Raw genomic sequence first — 14,886 nt, 5'->3', positions numbered from 1 at the left:
TCTGGGGGCAGGCTGAATGAACTGTCTGAGCCAGAAGTTGAGTACCAATGAAATCAGATATCCTCCCTCTCTCACAAAGATTGTGTCATCATCCCCTTCAAGATGACTGATTACATGTTTTATTAATCAAATGTTTTTTTGTGTGTAAAGAAATTATAATGTTAAAATACCTATAATGTTAAAATGCTTTTACTTGGCTCATCACACTCTAGCGACTCTGTGTGATGGGTTGGGGGCGCCTGCAGGTGTCCACCGACACTTTGACGCGAGTGGCTTCTGGGTTAAGTGTGGCGTTAAGAAGTGTGGCGTTAAGAAGCGGTGGCGTTAAGAAGCGGTGGCGTTAAGAAGCGGTGGCGTTAAGAAGCGGTGGCGTTAAGAAGCGGTGGCGTTAAGAAGCGGTGGCGTTAAGAAGCGGTGGCGTTAAGAAGCGGTAGCGTTAAGAAGTGTGGCGTTAAGAAGCGGTGGCGTTAAGAAGCGGTGGCGTTAAGAAGCGGTGGCGTTAAGAAGCGGTGGCGTTAAGAAGCGGTGGCGTTAAGAAGCGGTGGCGTTAAGAAGAGGTGGCGTTAAGAAGCGGTGGCGTTAAGAAGCGTGGTTTGGCAGGTCATGTTTCAGAGGACGTGTGACTTGACCTTCGTCTCTCGAGCCTGTTGGGGAGTTGCAGCGATGAGACAAGATCGAAATTAGGGAGAAAAATAATAAAAAAATAAATTAGCACATTTTGGTAAGGACAGCGTTTGCTTTCCCAACTACATTTACAATGCGATTTGTATTTTGAAATTTGCGAAAGGCAAACTGACAGCTGGGAACCAACCATAGACATATAATCCATAGATGGTAGTTCCAGTTCAAGACCTGCAGCCATGTCCAGTGTTGCCATGAGTTTAACAGTCAAAGTGCCAGAGTCTATGGCTCTATGGCCACAACACAACGAGCTGTTCCACAGATGGGACGTGCTTCACACCGAAGACTGCATTAACGATAAGTAATAGCCTGCTGAATTTGCAAGATAACTTTTCTTTCAATTTGATTTTGACACAAATTAAAAATGTGGTACTGACATGTCCGTGGATCGATGTTTTGGCATTGTCTCAATAAAGAGTTTGGCGTTCAACTAGCCACGTGCGACATGCACGCTCGGTTACAAGCCTGCTAGAATTAGTGGCAGACGGGGCGAGCAATATCCACCGTCGTAGTACGGATGAAGCCTGAGCTCGAATGTCAAACTGACGGAAGCTGGCTGACTGAAACGGAAGCTGGCTGACTGAAGCTGGCTAACTGAAACGGAAGCTGGCTGACTGAGACTGAAGCGGAAGCTGGCTGACTGAAGCGGAAGCTGGCTGACTGAAGCGGAAGCTGGCTGACTGAAGCGGAAGCTGGCTGACTGAAGCTGGCTAACTTAATAAAAGCCTGAGTAGATCTCGCTTGCTCTGGTCTATTGACTTCAATCGCGGATTACAAAGGAAAACCAGCCACGTCACGGACATCGACGTCTTGCTCCCGGACAAGCTAAACACCTTCTTCGCCCACTTTGAGGATAACACAGTCCCACCGACGCGGCCCGCTACCAAACACTGTGGGCTCTCATTCTCCATGGTCGACGTGAGTAAGACATTTAGGCATGTTAACCCTCGCAGGGCTGCCGGTCCAGACTGCATCCCTAGTCGATTCCTGGAGTGGCTGGAGTGTTTACGGACATATTCAATCTCTCCCTATCCCAGTCTACTGTCCCCACTTGCTTCAAGATGTCCACCATTATTTCTGTTCCCAAGAAAGCGAAAGGTAACTGAACTAAATGACTATCGCCCCGTAGCACTCACTGTCACCATGAAGTGCTTTGAGAGACTAGTCAAGGATCATATCACCTCCACCCGACACCCTAGACCCACTTCAATTTGCATACCGGCCCAATAGATCCACAGACACACTGCACACTGTCCTATCCCATCTGGACAAGAGGAAGCCCTATATAAGAATGCTGTTCATTGACTACAGCTCAGCCTTCAACACCATAGTACTATCCAGGCTCATCGTTCAGCTTGGGGCCCTGGGTCTGAACCCCTCACTCTGCAACTGGGTCCTGGACTTCCTGACGGGCCGCCCCCAGGTGGTGAACTTAGGAAATAACACCTCTTCTTCGCTGATCCTCAACACAGGGGCCCCACAGGGGTGCGTGCTCAGCCCTCTCCTGTACTCCCTGTTCACCCATGACTGCGTGGCCAATCACACCTTCAACCCAGTCATCAAGTTTGCAGACGACACAACAGTCGAAGGCCTGATTACCGACAATGACGAGACAGACTACAGAGAGGAGGTGAGGCACTGGCGGAGTGGTGCCAGGAAAATAACGTCTCCCTCAACGTCAACAAAATGAAGGAACTGATCGTAGACTTCAGGAAACAGCAGAGAGAGCACCCCCCTATCCACATCGACGGGACCGCAGTGGAGAAGGTGGAAAGCTTCACGTTTCTTGGCACACATCACTGACAATCTGCGCCTCTTCAACCTCAGGACGCTGAAGAAATTCTGCTTGGCACCTAAAACCCTCACAAACTTTTACAGATGCACAACTGAGATTATCCTGTCTGTCTGTATCACCGCCTGGTATGGCAGCTGCACCGCCCGCAACCGCAAGCCTCTCCAGAGGGTAGTGAAGTCTGCACAACCCGTCACCGGGTGCACACTGCGTGCCCGCCAGGACACCTACAGCACCCGATGTCACAGGAAGGCCAAAAAGATCATCAAGGACAACAACCACCCGAGTCACTGTCTGTTCAACCCGCTACCATCCAGAAGGTGAGGTCAGTACAGGTGCATCAAAGCTGGGACCAAGAGACTTGAAATCAGCTTCCATCTCAAGGCCATCAGACTGATAACAAGCCATCAATGGGCGGCTTCCCCCCGGTTACTCAACCCTGCACCTTAGAGGCTGCTGCTCTGTATACATAGACATGGAATCACTGGTCACATTAATAATGTTTACATACTGCTTTACTCATCTCATATGTATATACTGTATTCTAATTTACTGTATTTTAGTCATTGCTACTCTGACATTGCTCAATCTAATATTTATATATTACGTTATATTACTTTTAGGTGTGTGTGTGTGTGTATTATTGTGAATGGTTAGATACTACAGCACTGTTGGAGCGAGGAACACAAGCATTTAGCTACAGCAGCAATAACATCTGCTAAACATGTGTATGTGACCAATAAAATGTTATTTGATTTCAATGGGACTTTCTGTATTGATCCCGGTTAAATAATGAAATGTTCGTGTGTTACAGGAGAACATGGCTGTATCCTGTGGGTCCAGAGCCCACCTGGAGGAGGAGGCAGTCGCTTCGGTACGCTCTCTCTTTCTCCCATCTCTCTCTTTCTCCCATCTCTCTCTTTCTCCCATCTCTCTCTTTCTCCCATCTCTCTCTTTCTCCCATCTCTCTCTTTCTCCCATCTCTCTCTTTCTCTCTCTCTCTCTCTCTCTCTTTCTGCGATCTCTCTCTCTCTCTCTCTCTCTCTCTCTTTCTGCCATCTCTCTCTCTCTCTCTCTTTCTGCCATCTCTCTCTCTCTCTCTCTGCCATCTCTCTCTCTATCTCTCTCTCCCATCTCTCTCTCTCGCTCTTCTCTTTCTCCCATCTCTCTTGCTCTTCTCTCTTTTTGCCATCTCTCTTTCTCCCATCTTTCTCTCTCTCTTTCTCTCTCTCCCATCTCTCTCTCTCTCTCTCTCCCATCCCTCTTGCTCTTCTTTCTTTTTGCCATCTCTCTTCACTCACTCACTCACTCTCTCACTCTCTCTCCCTCACCTACGTAACCCTGTGATGAAATGCATAAATGCCCCCAAAAAACAAAGACACCTTGGTCTTGTAGATGGATTTGTTTTGTTTGTGTTTCCATGGTAGCGGTCTATGTTCCGTACGTTCCTGATGTATGGGTTCCACTTCCTGGTTTGGTTTTTCTGTGTGCGAGGCATCAAGGACACGCAGTGTGGCTTCAAGCTCTTCACCCGCGAGGCCGCCCTCAAGACCTTCTCCTCCCTACATGTGGAGCGATGGTAAGGTACCCCCCCCCCCCCCCAAACGCTAACTTAACCTCTCACCCAATACCAAAATGTATTGGTGTTTACCTCCTATTGTATTCTACTTAGTTAAAATAATTATCCTCCCTGCACGTGGAGCGATAGTAAGGTCTCTCTCTTTCTTATTCCAACATTTACCTGCTATAAGACATTCTATAATAACAGGGTAGTTGTCCTATTCTAACCCCTTCAAAAACTTATCTGAAGGAGCAAATTTGACCTCTCCTTATATTTTTATGTTGTGAATGATGGTTATTACATAGTAATTAGATGGCTTAATTTAAACAAGAAAACGTATGGGGAAAGTGCAAGACCTTCTCTCTGGCGCAGTGGTACGGTCTCTCATTTTACGAGAACACTAACGCACAATAACCACAACTTGAAATTAAATGGAGCAATGGTACGGTCTCTCTCTGGACGAGACCATTAACGCACAATTTCTCACAATCTGTACTTCAAATAACTACAATTTGAATGAACGGTGCACTGGTATAGTCTCTCTAAACAACTTGATCATGACGGAAAAGAAACGTTTACTAGTCAAGGACTAGTACTGAATATGGTGTGATACTGTACCACAGGGCCTTTGTTGTTGTCGTCGTTGTAAAAACATTGTAACTAGAATGTTGTACTGTTCCACAGGGCCTTTGACGTGGAGCTGCTGTACATCGCTCAGTGCTTTAAGATCCCCATAGCCGAGGTGGCCGTCAACTGGACTGAGATTGAAGGTAAGTCTGTCCACTGTACTGAGATAGGTGAGTCTCTCATACTTAAACATACACACTAGCGTTGAATATTTCCCCGGTATTTAAAAAAATGTTCTATCCCGAGAATAAATAACTTTTCTCCCAGTTAATCCTGTATTTCCTGACAAAACTGGGACTGTCATTCTAAAGCATAAAGCAGATAAATATGTCTGGATTTGATTAGAGCTTTGATCAGCATGAACGTTCTAACCTGATGCTACCTGACTGATGATCCCTTCTTAAAGATATTTAATGACCCCTATGTTAAAGATATTTAATGACCCCTACATTAAAGATATTTAATGATTCCTACATTAAATATATTTAATGTTCCCTACATTAAAGATATTCATGACCCCTACGGTAAAGATATTTAATGATCCCTACTTAAAGAGATTTGATGATCCCTACTTAAATATATTTAATGATCACAAGCCAATAAAAGCCCAAATGATTGTGCTGTTATCCAATGGAACTACATATAGCCTCTTGGGTAAATAAATGAAACTAGCTCCAGTAGGCTAACGTATTGTATTATTGTACTGTATTGAATTATACTGTATTATATAGACAGGAATTACGCTCCTCATTCAAACCAGGAAGCTGGGAGAGAACATGTGATTCTGGTGCAGGACATGTAGCGAATTTGTATATAATAGGGTCTATTTTAAAAAATATATTTAATTGGTAGGCTGACGCATATTTACCTTTCATAATATTTCCCATAATGCTATTAGCCTACCTCCTCTTTCTCTCTCTCTCTCTCTCTTTCTCTCTCTCTTTCTCTCTCTCTCTCTGCTTCATTCCCTCCTCGCTTTCAACCGTTACATGAAATAAGTTTCGTTGTCCTCATCTTCATCATTCTAATGACATGCTTGAAATAATATTGGACTCGAATAAGATGCAGACGGCGATCACTTCTCTTCACGAAAGATTGAATGGTCAGGAGTTTTAACAAATAACTGTTATATAGGCTAATGCCATCACACGTTCGCTCTTCTTTCAAACTACCTGGCCTGTGGCCGTGAGTTATATTGGCTGCTGTATATAACATTCAGCAAACAAGAGCTTGCGTCCCTCTTCCTATAGTCTTCGCGCTGTCTGTCTTCGCGCTGTCTGTCTTCGCGCTGTCTGTCTTCGCGCTGTCTGTCTTCGCGCTGTCTGTCTTCGCGCTGTCTGTCTTCGCGCTGTCTGTCTTCGCGCTGTCTGTCTTCGCGCTGTCCGTCCTCGCACGTCCTCACGCTGTCTGTCCTCACCCTGAGTGTTGATGACTATCATGCAGATAGCAGAGATTAGGCCATGACCCATAGAGAAGCCAGATTTAGACATTGCATATAATTTAACAGTTCTGTTTCACGGCATGCTGTTCATATATATATATATATATATATATCATTTATTATAATTGACTGGTTTCTCGCAGTATCCTGGGAAAATCTCAGTAACCCGGTTACCGCTATTCAACCCTAATATACACACACACACACACACACACACACACACACACACACACACACAGCTGGACTGAGAGAGGTGAGTTTTAAGGTGAATAATCAGTAGTGTCATATTCAGTCTTACGTACTGTAGCTTCAGGTTTTAGCCTATCAAACCTGTTTGGGTGGTTTTACTTTAGTAGGCCTGAAACCTGACTTTCTTACAGCGGTGTGCTGGTATTTTACATTAGATATGTGTTTTAAAGTTCAGCAGTGTGGTCCAGCAGTAACACCCAGACCACACAGGTCCCCACGGTGACCGGGGTTCGAGCCTCGGCTCTTTTCCCCCTCACTGCTAACCAGTCTCCCGACTCTTAACTGTCCTGTCATTTAAAATGGTAGAATACCTAAGTAGAATGGCGCTCCTGCATGTGTTTTAGTGTCTCAGATGTTTCTATTTGTGGGCTACTGGTTAATATGGTAGTGGTTCCAACCTAGTGACCTTACTGGTTAATATGGTAGTGGTTCCAACCTAGTGACCTTACTGGTTAATATGGTAGTGGTTCCAACCTAGTGACCTTACTGGTTAATATGGTAGTGGTTCCAACCTAGTGACCTTACTGGTTAATATGGTAGTGGTTCCAACCTAGTGACCTTACTGGTTAATATGGTAGTGGTTCCAACCTAGTGACCTTACTGGTTAATATGGTAGTGGTTCCAACCTAGTGACCTTACCGTAACCCGGTTAAAAAGCTGGTGGCAGTTTGGAGCTGGCTAAAGATGAGTAGAGACCTGCTGTTATAGCACATTATAATGTGTTATAACCCATCTTAACCGCTAGGCTGCCTGCTGGCTTGAGGTGTTATAAGCTGGTTATAATGCCCGAAGGGGTGGGGTATAAGGCCAGAGGGGGTGGGGTATAATGAAGCTATAAGGCCAGAGGGGGTGGGGTATAATGAAGCTATAAGGCCAGAGGGGGTGGGGTATAAGGCCAGAGGGGGTGGGGTATAATGAAGCTGTAAGGCTAGAGGGGGTGGGGTATAATGAAGCTATAAGGCCAGAGGGGGTGGGGTATAATGAAGCTATAAGGCCAGAGGGGGTGGGGTATAATGAAGCTATAAGGCCAGAGGGGGTGGGGTATAATGAAGCTATAAGGCCAGAGGGGGTGGGGTATAATGAAGCTATAAGGCCAGAGGGGGTGGGGTATAATGAAGCTATAAGACCAGAGGGGGTGGGCTATAATGAAGCTATAAGGCCAGAGGGGGTGGGGTATAATGAAGCTACAAGGCCAGAGGGGGTGGGGTATAATGAAGCTATAAGGCTAGAGGGGGTGGGGTATAAGGCTAGAGGGGGTGGGGTATAAGGCCAGAGGGGGTGGGGTATAATGAAGCTATAAGACCAGAGGGGGTGGGGTATAATGAAGCTATAAGGCCAGAGGGGGTGGGGTATAATGAAGCTATAAGGCCAGAGGGGGTGGGGTATAAGGCCAGAGGGGGTGGGGTATAATGAAGCTGTAAGGCTAGAGGGGGTGGGGTATAATGAAGCTATAAGGCCAGAGGGGGTGGGGTATAATGAAGCTATAAGGCCAGAGGGGGTGGGCTATAATGAAGCTATAAGGCCAGAGGGGGTGGGGTATAATGAAGCTATAAGGCCAGAGGGGGTGGGGTATAATGAAGCTATAAGGCCAGAGGGGGTGGGGTATAAGGCCAGAGGGGGTGGGGTATAATGAAGCTGTAAGGCTAGAGGGGGTGGGGTATAATGAAGCTATAAGGCCAGAGGGGGTGGGGTATAATGAAGCTATAAGGCCAGAGGGGGTGGGGTATAATGAAGCTATAAGGCCAGAGGGGGTGGGGTATAATGAAGCTATAAGACCAGAGGGGGTGGGGTATAATGAAGCTATAAGACCAGAGGGGGTGGGGTATAATGAAGCTATAAGGCCAGAGGGGGTGGGGTATAATGAAGCTATAAGGCCAGAGGGGGTGGGGTATAATGAAGCTATAAGGCCAGAGGGGGTGGGGTATAATGAAGCTATAAGGCCAGAGGGGGTGGGGTATAATGAAGCTACAAGGCCAGAGGGGGTGGGGTATAATGAAGCTACAAGGCCAGAGGGGGTGGGGTATAATGAAGCTATAAGGCTAGAGGGGGTGGGGTCTAATGAAGCTATAAGGCCAGAGGGGGTGGGGTATAAGGCCAGAGGGGGTGGGGTATAATGAAGCTATAAGGCCAGAGGGGGTGGGGTATAATGAAGCTATAAGGCCAGAGGGGGTGGGGTATAAGGCCAGAGGGGGTGGGGTATAATGAAGCTACAAGGCCAGAGGGGGTGGGGTATAATGAAGCTATAAGGCTAGAGGGGGTGGGGTCTAATGAAGCTATAAGGCCAGAGGGGGTGGAGTATAAGGCCAGAGGGGGTGGGGTATAAGGCCAGAGGGGGTGGGGTATAATGAAGCTACAAGACCAGAGGGGGTGGGGTATAATGAAGCTATAAGGCTAGAGGGGGTGGGTTATAAGGCCAGAGGGGGTGGGGTATAATGAAGCTACAAGGCCAGAGGGGGTGGGGTCTAATGAAGCTACAAGGCCAGAGGGGGTGGGGTATAAGGCCAGAGGGGGTGGGGTATAATGAAGCTATAAGGCCAGAGGGGGTGGGGTATAATGAAGCTATAAGACCAGAGGGGGTGGGGTATAATGAAGCTATAAGGCCACAGGGGGTGGGGTATAAGGCCAGAGGGGGTGGGGTATAAGGCCAGAGGGGGTGGGGTATAATGAAGCTACAAGGCTAGAGGGGGTGGGGTATAATGAAGCTATAAGACCAGAGGGGGTGGGGTATAATGAAGCTATAAGGCTAGAGGGGGTGGGGTCTAATGAAGCTATAAGGCCAGAGGGGGTGGGGTATAAGGCCAGAGGGGGTGGGGTATAAGGCCAGAGGGGGTGGGGTATAATGAAGCTATAAGGCCAGAGGGGGTGGGGTATAAGGCCAGAGGGGGTGGGGTATAATGAAGCTACAAGGCCAGAGGGGGTGGGGTATAATGAAGCTATAAGGCTAGAGGGGGTGGGGTCTAATGAAGCTATAAGGCCAGAGGGGGTGGAGTATAAGGCCAGAGGGGGTGGGGTATAAGGCCAGAGGGGGTGGGGTATAATGAAGCTACAAGACCAGAGGGGGTGGGGTATAATGAAGCTATAAGGCTAGAGGGGGTGGGGTATAAGGCCAGAGGGGGTGGGGTATAATGAAGCTATAAGGCCAGAGGGGGTGGGGTATAATGAAGCTACAAGGCCAGAGGGGGTGGGGTCTAATGAAGCTACAAGGCCAGAGGGGGTGGGGTATAAGGCCAGAGGGGGTGGGGTATAATGAAGCTATAAGGCCAGAGGGGGTGGGGTATAATGAAGCTACAAGACCAGAGGGGGTGGGGTATAATGAAGCTATAAGGCCAGAGGGGGTGGGGTATAAGGCCAGAGGGGGTGGGGTATAAGGCCAGAGGGGGTGGGGTATAATGAAGCTACAAGGCTAGAGGGGGTGGGGTATAATGAAGCTATAAGACCAGAGGGGGTGGGGTATAAGGCCAGAGGGGGTGGGGTATAATGAAGCTATAAGGCCAGAGGGGGTGGGGTATAATGAAGCTATAAGGCCAGAGGGGGTGGGGTATAATGAAGCTATAAGACCAGAGGGGGTGGGGTATAATGAAGCTATAAGGCCAGAGGGGGTGGGGTATAATGAAGCTATAAGGCCAGAGGGGGTGGGGTATAATGAAGCTATAAGGCCAGAGGGGGTGGGGTATAATGAAGCTATAAGGCCAGAGGGGGTGGGGTATAATGAAGCTATAAGGCCAGAGGGGGTGGGGTATAATGAAGCTATAAGACCAGAGGGGGTGGGGTATAATGAAGCTATAAGACCAGAGGGGGTGGGGTGTAATGAAGCTATAAGGCCAGAGGGGGTGGGGTATAATGAAGCTAAAAGACCAGAGGGGGTGGGGTATAATGAAGCTATAAGACCAGAGGGGGTGGGGTATAATGAAGCTATAAGACCAGAGGGGGTGGGGTATAATGAAGCTATAAGGCCAGAGGGGGTGGGGTATAATGAAGCTATAAGGCCAGAGGGGGTGGGGTATAATGAAGCTATAAGGCCAGAGGGGGTGGGTTATAATGAAGCTATAAGGCCAGAGGGGGTGGGGTATAATGAAGCTATAAGGCCAGAGGGGGTGGGGTATAATGAAGCTATAAGACCAGAGGGGGTGGGGTATAATGAAGCTATAAGGCCAGAGGGGGTGGGGTATAATGAAGCTATAAGACCAGAGGGGGTGGGGTATAATGAAGCTATAAGACCAGAGGGGGTGGGGTATAATGAAGCTATAAGACCAGAGGGGGTGGGGTATAATGAAGCTATAAGGCCAGAGGGGGTGGGGTATAATGAAGCTATAAGGCCAGAGGGGGTGGGGTATAAGGCCAGAGGGGGTGGGGTATAATGAAGCTATAAGGCCAGAGGGGGTGGGGTATAATGAAGCTATAAGGCCAGAGGGGGTGGGGTATAAGGCCAGAGGGGGTGGGGTATAATGAAGCTACAAGGCCAGAGGGGGTGGGGTATAATGAAGCTATAAAGCTAGAGGGGGTGGGGTCTAATGAAGCTATAAGGCCAGAGGGGGTGGAGTATAAGGCCAGAGGGGGTGGGGTATAAGGCCAGAGGGGGTGGGGTATAATGAAGCTACAAGACCAGAGGGGGTGGGGTATAATGAAGCTATAAGGCTAGAGGGGGTGGGGTATAAGGCCAGAGGGGGTGGGGTATAATGAAGCTATAAGGCCAGAGGGGGTGGGGTATAATGAAGCTACAAGGCCAGAGGGGGTGGGGTCTAATGAAGCTACAAGGCCAGAGGGGGTGGGGTATAAGGCCAGAGGGGGGTGGGGTATAATGAAGCTATAAGGCCAGAGGGGGTGGGGTATAATGAAGCTACAAGACCAGAGGGGGTGGGGTATAATGAAGCTATAAGGCCAGAGGGGGTGGGGTATAAGGCCAGAGGGGGTGGGGTATAAGGCCAGAGGGGGTGGGGTATAATGAAGCTACAAGGCTAGAGGGGGTGGGGTATAATGAAGCTATAAGACCAGAGGGGGTGGGGTATAAGGCCAGAGGGGGTGGGGTATAATGAAGCTATAAGGCCAGAGGGGGTGGGGTATAATGAAGCTATAAGGCCAGAGGGGGTGGGGTATAATGAAGCTATAAGACCAGAGGGGGTGGGGTATAATGAAGCTATAAGGCCAGAGGGGGTGGGGTATAATGAAGCTATAAGGCCAGAGGGGGTGGGGTATAATGAAGCTATAAGGCCAGAGGGGGTGGGGTATAATGAAGCTATAAGGCCAGAGGGGGTGGGGTATAATGAAGCTATAAGGCCAGAGGGGGTGGGGTATAATGAAGCTATAAGACCAGAGGGGGTGGGGTGTAATGAAGCTATAAGGCCAGAGGGGGTGGGGTATAATGAAGCTAAAAGACCAGAGGGGGTGGGGTATAATGAAGCTATAAGACCAGAGGGGGTGGGGTATAATGAAGCTATAAGACCAGAGGGGGTGGGGTATAATGAAGCTATAAGGCCAGAGGGGGTGGGGTATAATGAAGCTATAAGGCCAGAGGGGGTGGGGTATAATGAAGCTATAAGGCCAGAGGGGGTGGGTTATAATGAAGCTATAAGGCCAGAGGGGGTGGGGTATAATGAAGCTATAAGGCCAGAGAGGGGTGGGGTATAATGAAGCTATAAGGCCAGAGGGGGTGGGGTATAATGAAGCTATAAGGCCAGAGGGGGTGGGTATAATGAAGCTATAAGACCAGAGGGGGTGGGGTATAATGAAGCTATAAGGCCAGAGGGGGTGGGGTATAATGAAGCTATAAGACCAGAGGGGGTGGGGTATAATGAAGCTATAAGGCCAGAGGGGGTGGGGTATAATGAAGCTATAAGACCAGAGGGGGTGGGGTATAATGAAGCTATAAGACCAGAGGGGGTGGGGTATAATGAAGCTATAAGACCAGAGGGGGTGGGGTATAATGAAGCTATAAGGCCAGAGGGGGTGGGGTATAATGAAGCTATAAGGCCAGAGGGGGTGGGGTATAATGAAGCTATAAGACCAGAGGGGGTGGGGTATAATGAAGCTATAAGACCAGAGGGGGTGGGGTATAATGAAGCTATAAGGCCAGAGGGGGTGGGGTATAATGAAGCTTTAAGACCAGAGGGGGTGGGGTATAATGAAGCTATAAGACCAGAGGGGGTGGGGTATATTGAAGCTATAAGACCAGAGGGGGTGGGGTATAATGAAGCTATAAGACCAGAGGGGGTGGGGTATAATGAAGCTATAAGGCCAGAGGGGGTGGGGTATAAGGCCAGAGGGGGTGGGGTATAATGAAGCTATAAGACCAGAGGGGGTGGGGTATAATGAAGCTTTAAGACCAGAGAGGGGTGGGGTATAATGAAGCTATAAGACCAGAGGGGGTGGGGTATAATGAAGCTATAAGACCAGAGGGGGTGGGGTATAATGAAGCTATAAGACCAGAGGGGGTGGGGTATAATGAAGCTATAAGACCAGAGGGGGTGGGGTATAATGAAGCTTTAAGACCAGAGGGGGTGGGGTATAATGAAGCTATAAGACCAGAGGGGGTGGGGTATAATGAAGCTATAAGACCAGAGGGGGTGGGGTATATGAACAATATACCAAAGCTAAGGGCTGTTCTTCTTAAGCATGATGTGACGTGTACAGCCTGGATACAGACCTTAATGTGTTATGTGTTGTTATAGGGTCTAAACTGGTGCCAGTGTGGAGCTGGCTACAGATGGGGAGAGACCTGGTGTTCATCCGCCTGCGTTACATCACTGGTGCCTGGAGACTGGAAAGCCCTCGCAAGACCGACTAGAGCCAATCACATCAGCCCTCACACAATGAGACAGCCCTCCGATTGGACAGATGAACTTCCTCGTTGGACGGGATTACCGTGAACTCAGTTGTGGGCTGCGGCTCAATAGTCTGATGTGGCTTTGCTCTCTTTGTGTCCTCTCCTTCAGCTGCACTGATCTGAAATAGCAGGACAGGTGAAAGTATGAGAGAGGATGCCTACTGGGAGTTTGGTTTCACCTGTTCAGTTCTTTAATGTCCTCTGCAGATCGAGGAGATGAGGAGAGGAAGCTATTTTCAGACTATTGAGATGCATCCATGGGAGGGTTATGTTCTCTTTCGAACATTACCATTGGCTGAGAAATCTTTAAATTATTGATTGACAGGTCCCGGTCTTTCCCGCCTATTGCCAGGTTCAGAATCCTCGTTTCTTTCCTTCACCTGAAAAAGGTTTGTGGTGTCCATGGTAACATGCCATTGCCACGGTTTCAGACGCGCGCTATATGATCAATCCGTGTTCTTTTTTGTTGTTGTTGATTTCTGTAAAACTGTTTGGGCGGGTAAAGAGGGAGGTTGACTATCGCTGAGGGATCAAATGTATCATGTTTTGCTTTTTATCGTGATTTTGGTCAGGTAAAATGGAAGGTGTCATTTTCAATGTGTTAGAGGGTTAAGTGGTTGTATAGGTATGTAAATGTAGAAGGATGGACCGAACCAAATTAAATGAAAATCAGCTCTGATGATTACATGTTTTCATGTTAATTATTATCACATGTAACTGGTAATGTGGCTTAGAAGAAATTAAATGCAAAATGTAATTCTTATAAATATCGTAGTGACCTTAACCAAACACCTTGTCAAGGGGTTAGGATCTCTTGGCATTATGGGTAAGGTGTTGGGTTGACAGTTGCTGGGCCCATTTTTGAGTCTCGTCCAGGGCTGCCCTTCAAATTCTCTACAATATGTTATTACAATAATCTCCACCATATTGAGTGGAGATTACTGAGAGGTACCAACCCTGTAATGGTGTAGGGTGGAGTTTCCTCTAGACACTGATCTTGGGTCAGTTTAGCATTTCCCTGTCTGAACGGTTGAGGTTAGGATTGGGGGAGAGGATACTGATCCTAGACCTGCACCTAGATAAGAACTTCATCCTAGAGTGCTTTAGAACACTTCTCTCAGATTGTGTCCCATGTTACATTTTTACATTTTAGTCATTTAGCAGACGCTCTTATCCAGAGCGACTTACAGTAGTGAATGAATACATTTCATAATTTTTTCTCTCCGTACTGGTCCCCCGTGGGAATCGAACCTGGCGTTCCAAACACCATGCTTTACCAACTGAGCCACACAGGACCCATCCTATTCCCTATATAGTGCACTAGCTTTTTACCACAGTACTATGGGCCCTGGTCAAAGGTAGTGCACTATAAAGGGCCTAGTGGGTGCCATTTGGGAAGCGCAAACCACTTCTTTCAGTGATCTTTCCACATTATTACAGACATTTGGCTGATGCATTCAGCTGTATTAACTCTGGTTCCTATAGCAACCCGTATTAACTCTGGTTCCTATAGCAACCCATATTAACTCTGGTTCCCATAGCAACCCATATTAACTCTGGTTCCTATAGCAACCCATATTAACTCTGGTTCCCATAGCAACCCATATTAACTCTGGTTCCCATAGCAACCCATATTAACTCTGCTTCCCATAGCAACCCATATTAACTCTGGTTCCCATACCAACCCATATTAACTCTGGTTCCCATAGCAACCC

General features: G+C 47.8%; 1 protein-coding gene across 1 annotated transcript in view; it reads left to right on the top strand.

The window, feature by feature from the left end:
* alg5 (ALG5 dolichyl-phosphate beta-glucosyltransferase) overlaps positions 1-13,856 on the top strand; it is a 17,672-nt gene extending 3,816 nt beyond the window's left edge. The window contains exons 7-10 of the mRNA XM_029770327.1: positions 3,288-3,347; positions 3,901-4,052; positions 4,719-4,804; positions 13,017-13,856. Coding sequence (XP_029626187.1) covers positions 3,288-3,347; positions 3,901-4,052; positions 4,719-4,804; positions 13,017-13,132 — 414 coding nt within the window. The 3' untranslated portion in view covers positions 13,133-13,856. The remainder of the gene's footprint in view (positions 1-3,287; positions 3,348-3,900; positions 4,053-4,718; positions 4,805-13,016) is intronic.
* Positions 13,857-14,886: the final 1,030 nt, after the last annotated feature.

The sequence above is a fragment of the Salmo trutta genome, chromosome 12 (assembly GCF_901001165.1).
Source record: "Salmo trutta chromosome 12, fSalTru1.1, whole genome shotgun sequence".
In the NCBI taxonomy this organism is placed as follows: domain Eukaryota; kingdom Metazoa; phylum Chordata; class Actinopteri; order Salmoniformes; family Salmonidae; genus Salmo; species Salmo trutta.
Note: the sequence above shows the minus strand (reverse complement) of the source record. Positions and strands in the feature narration are given on the sequence as shown.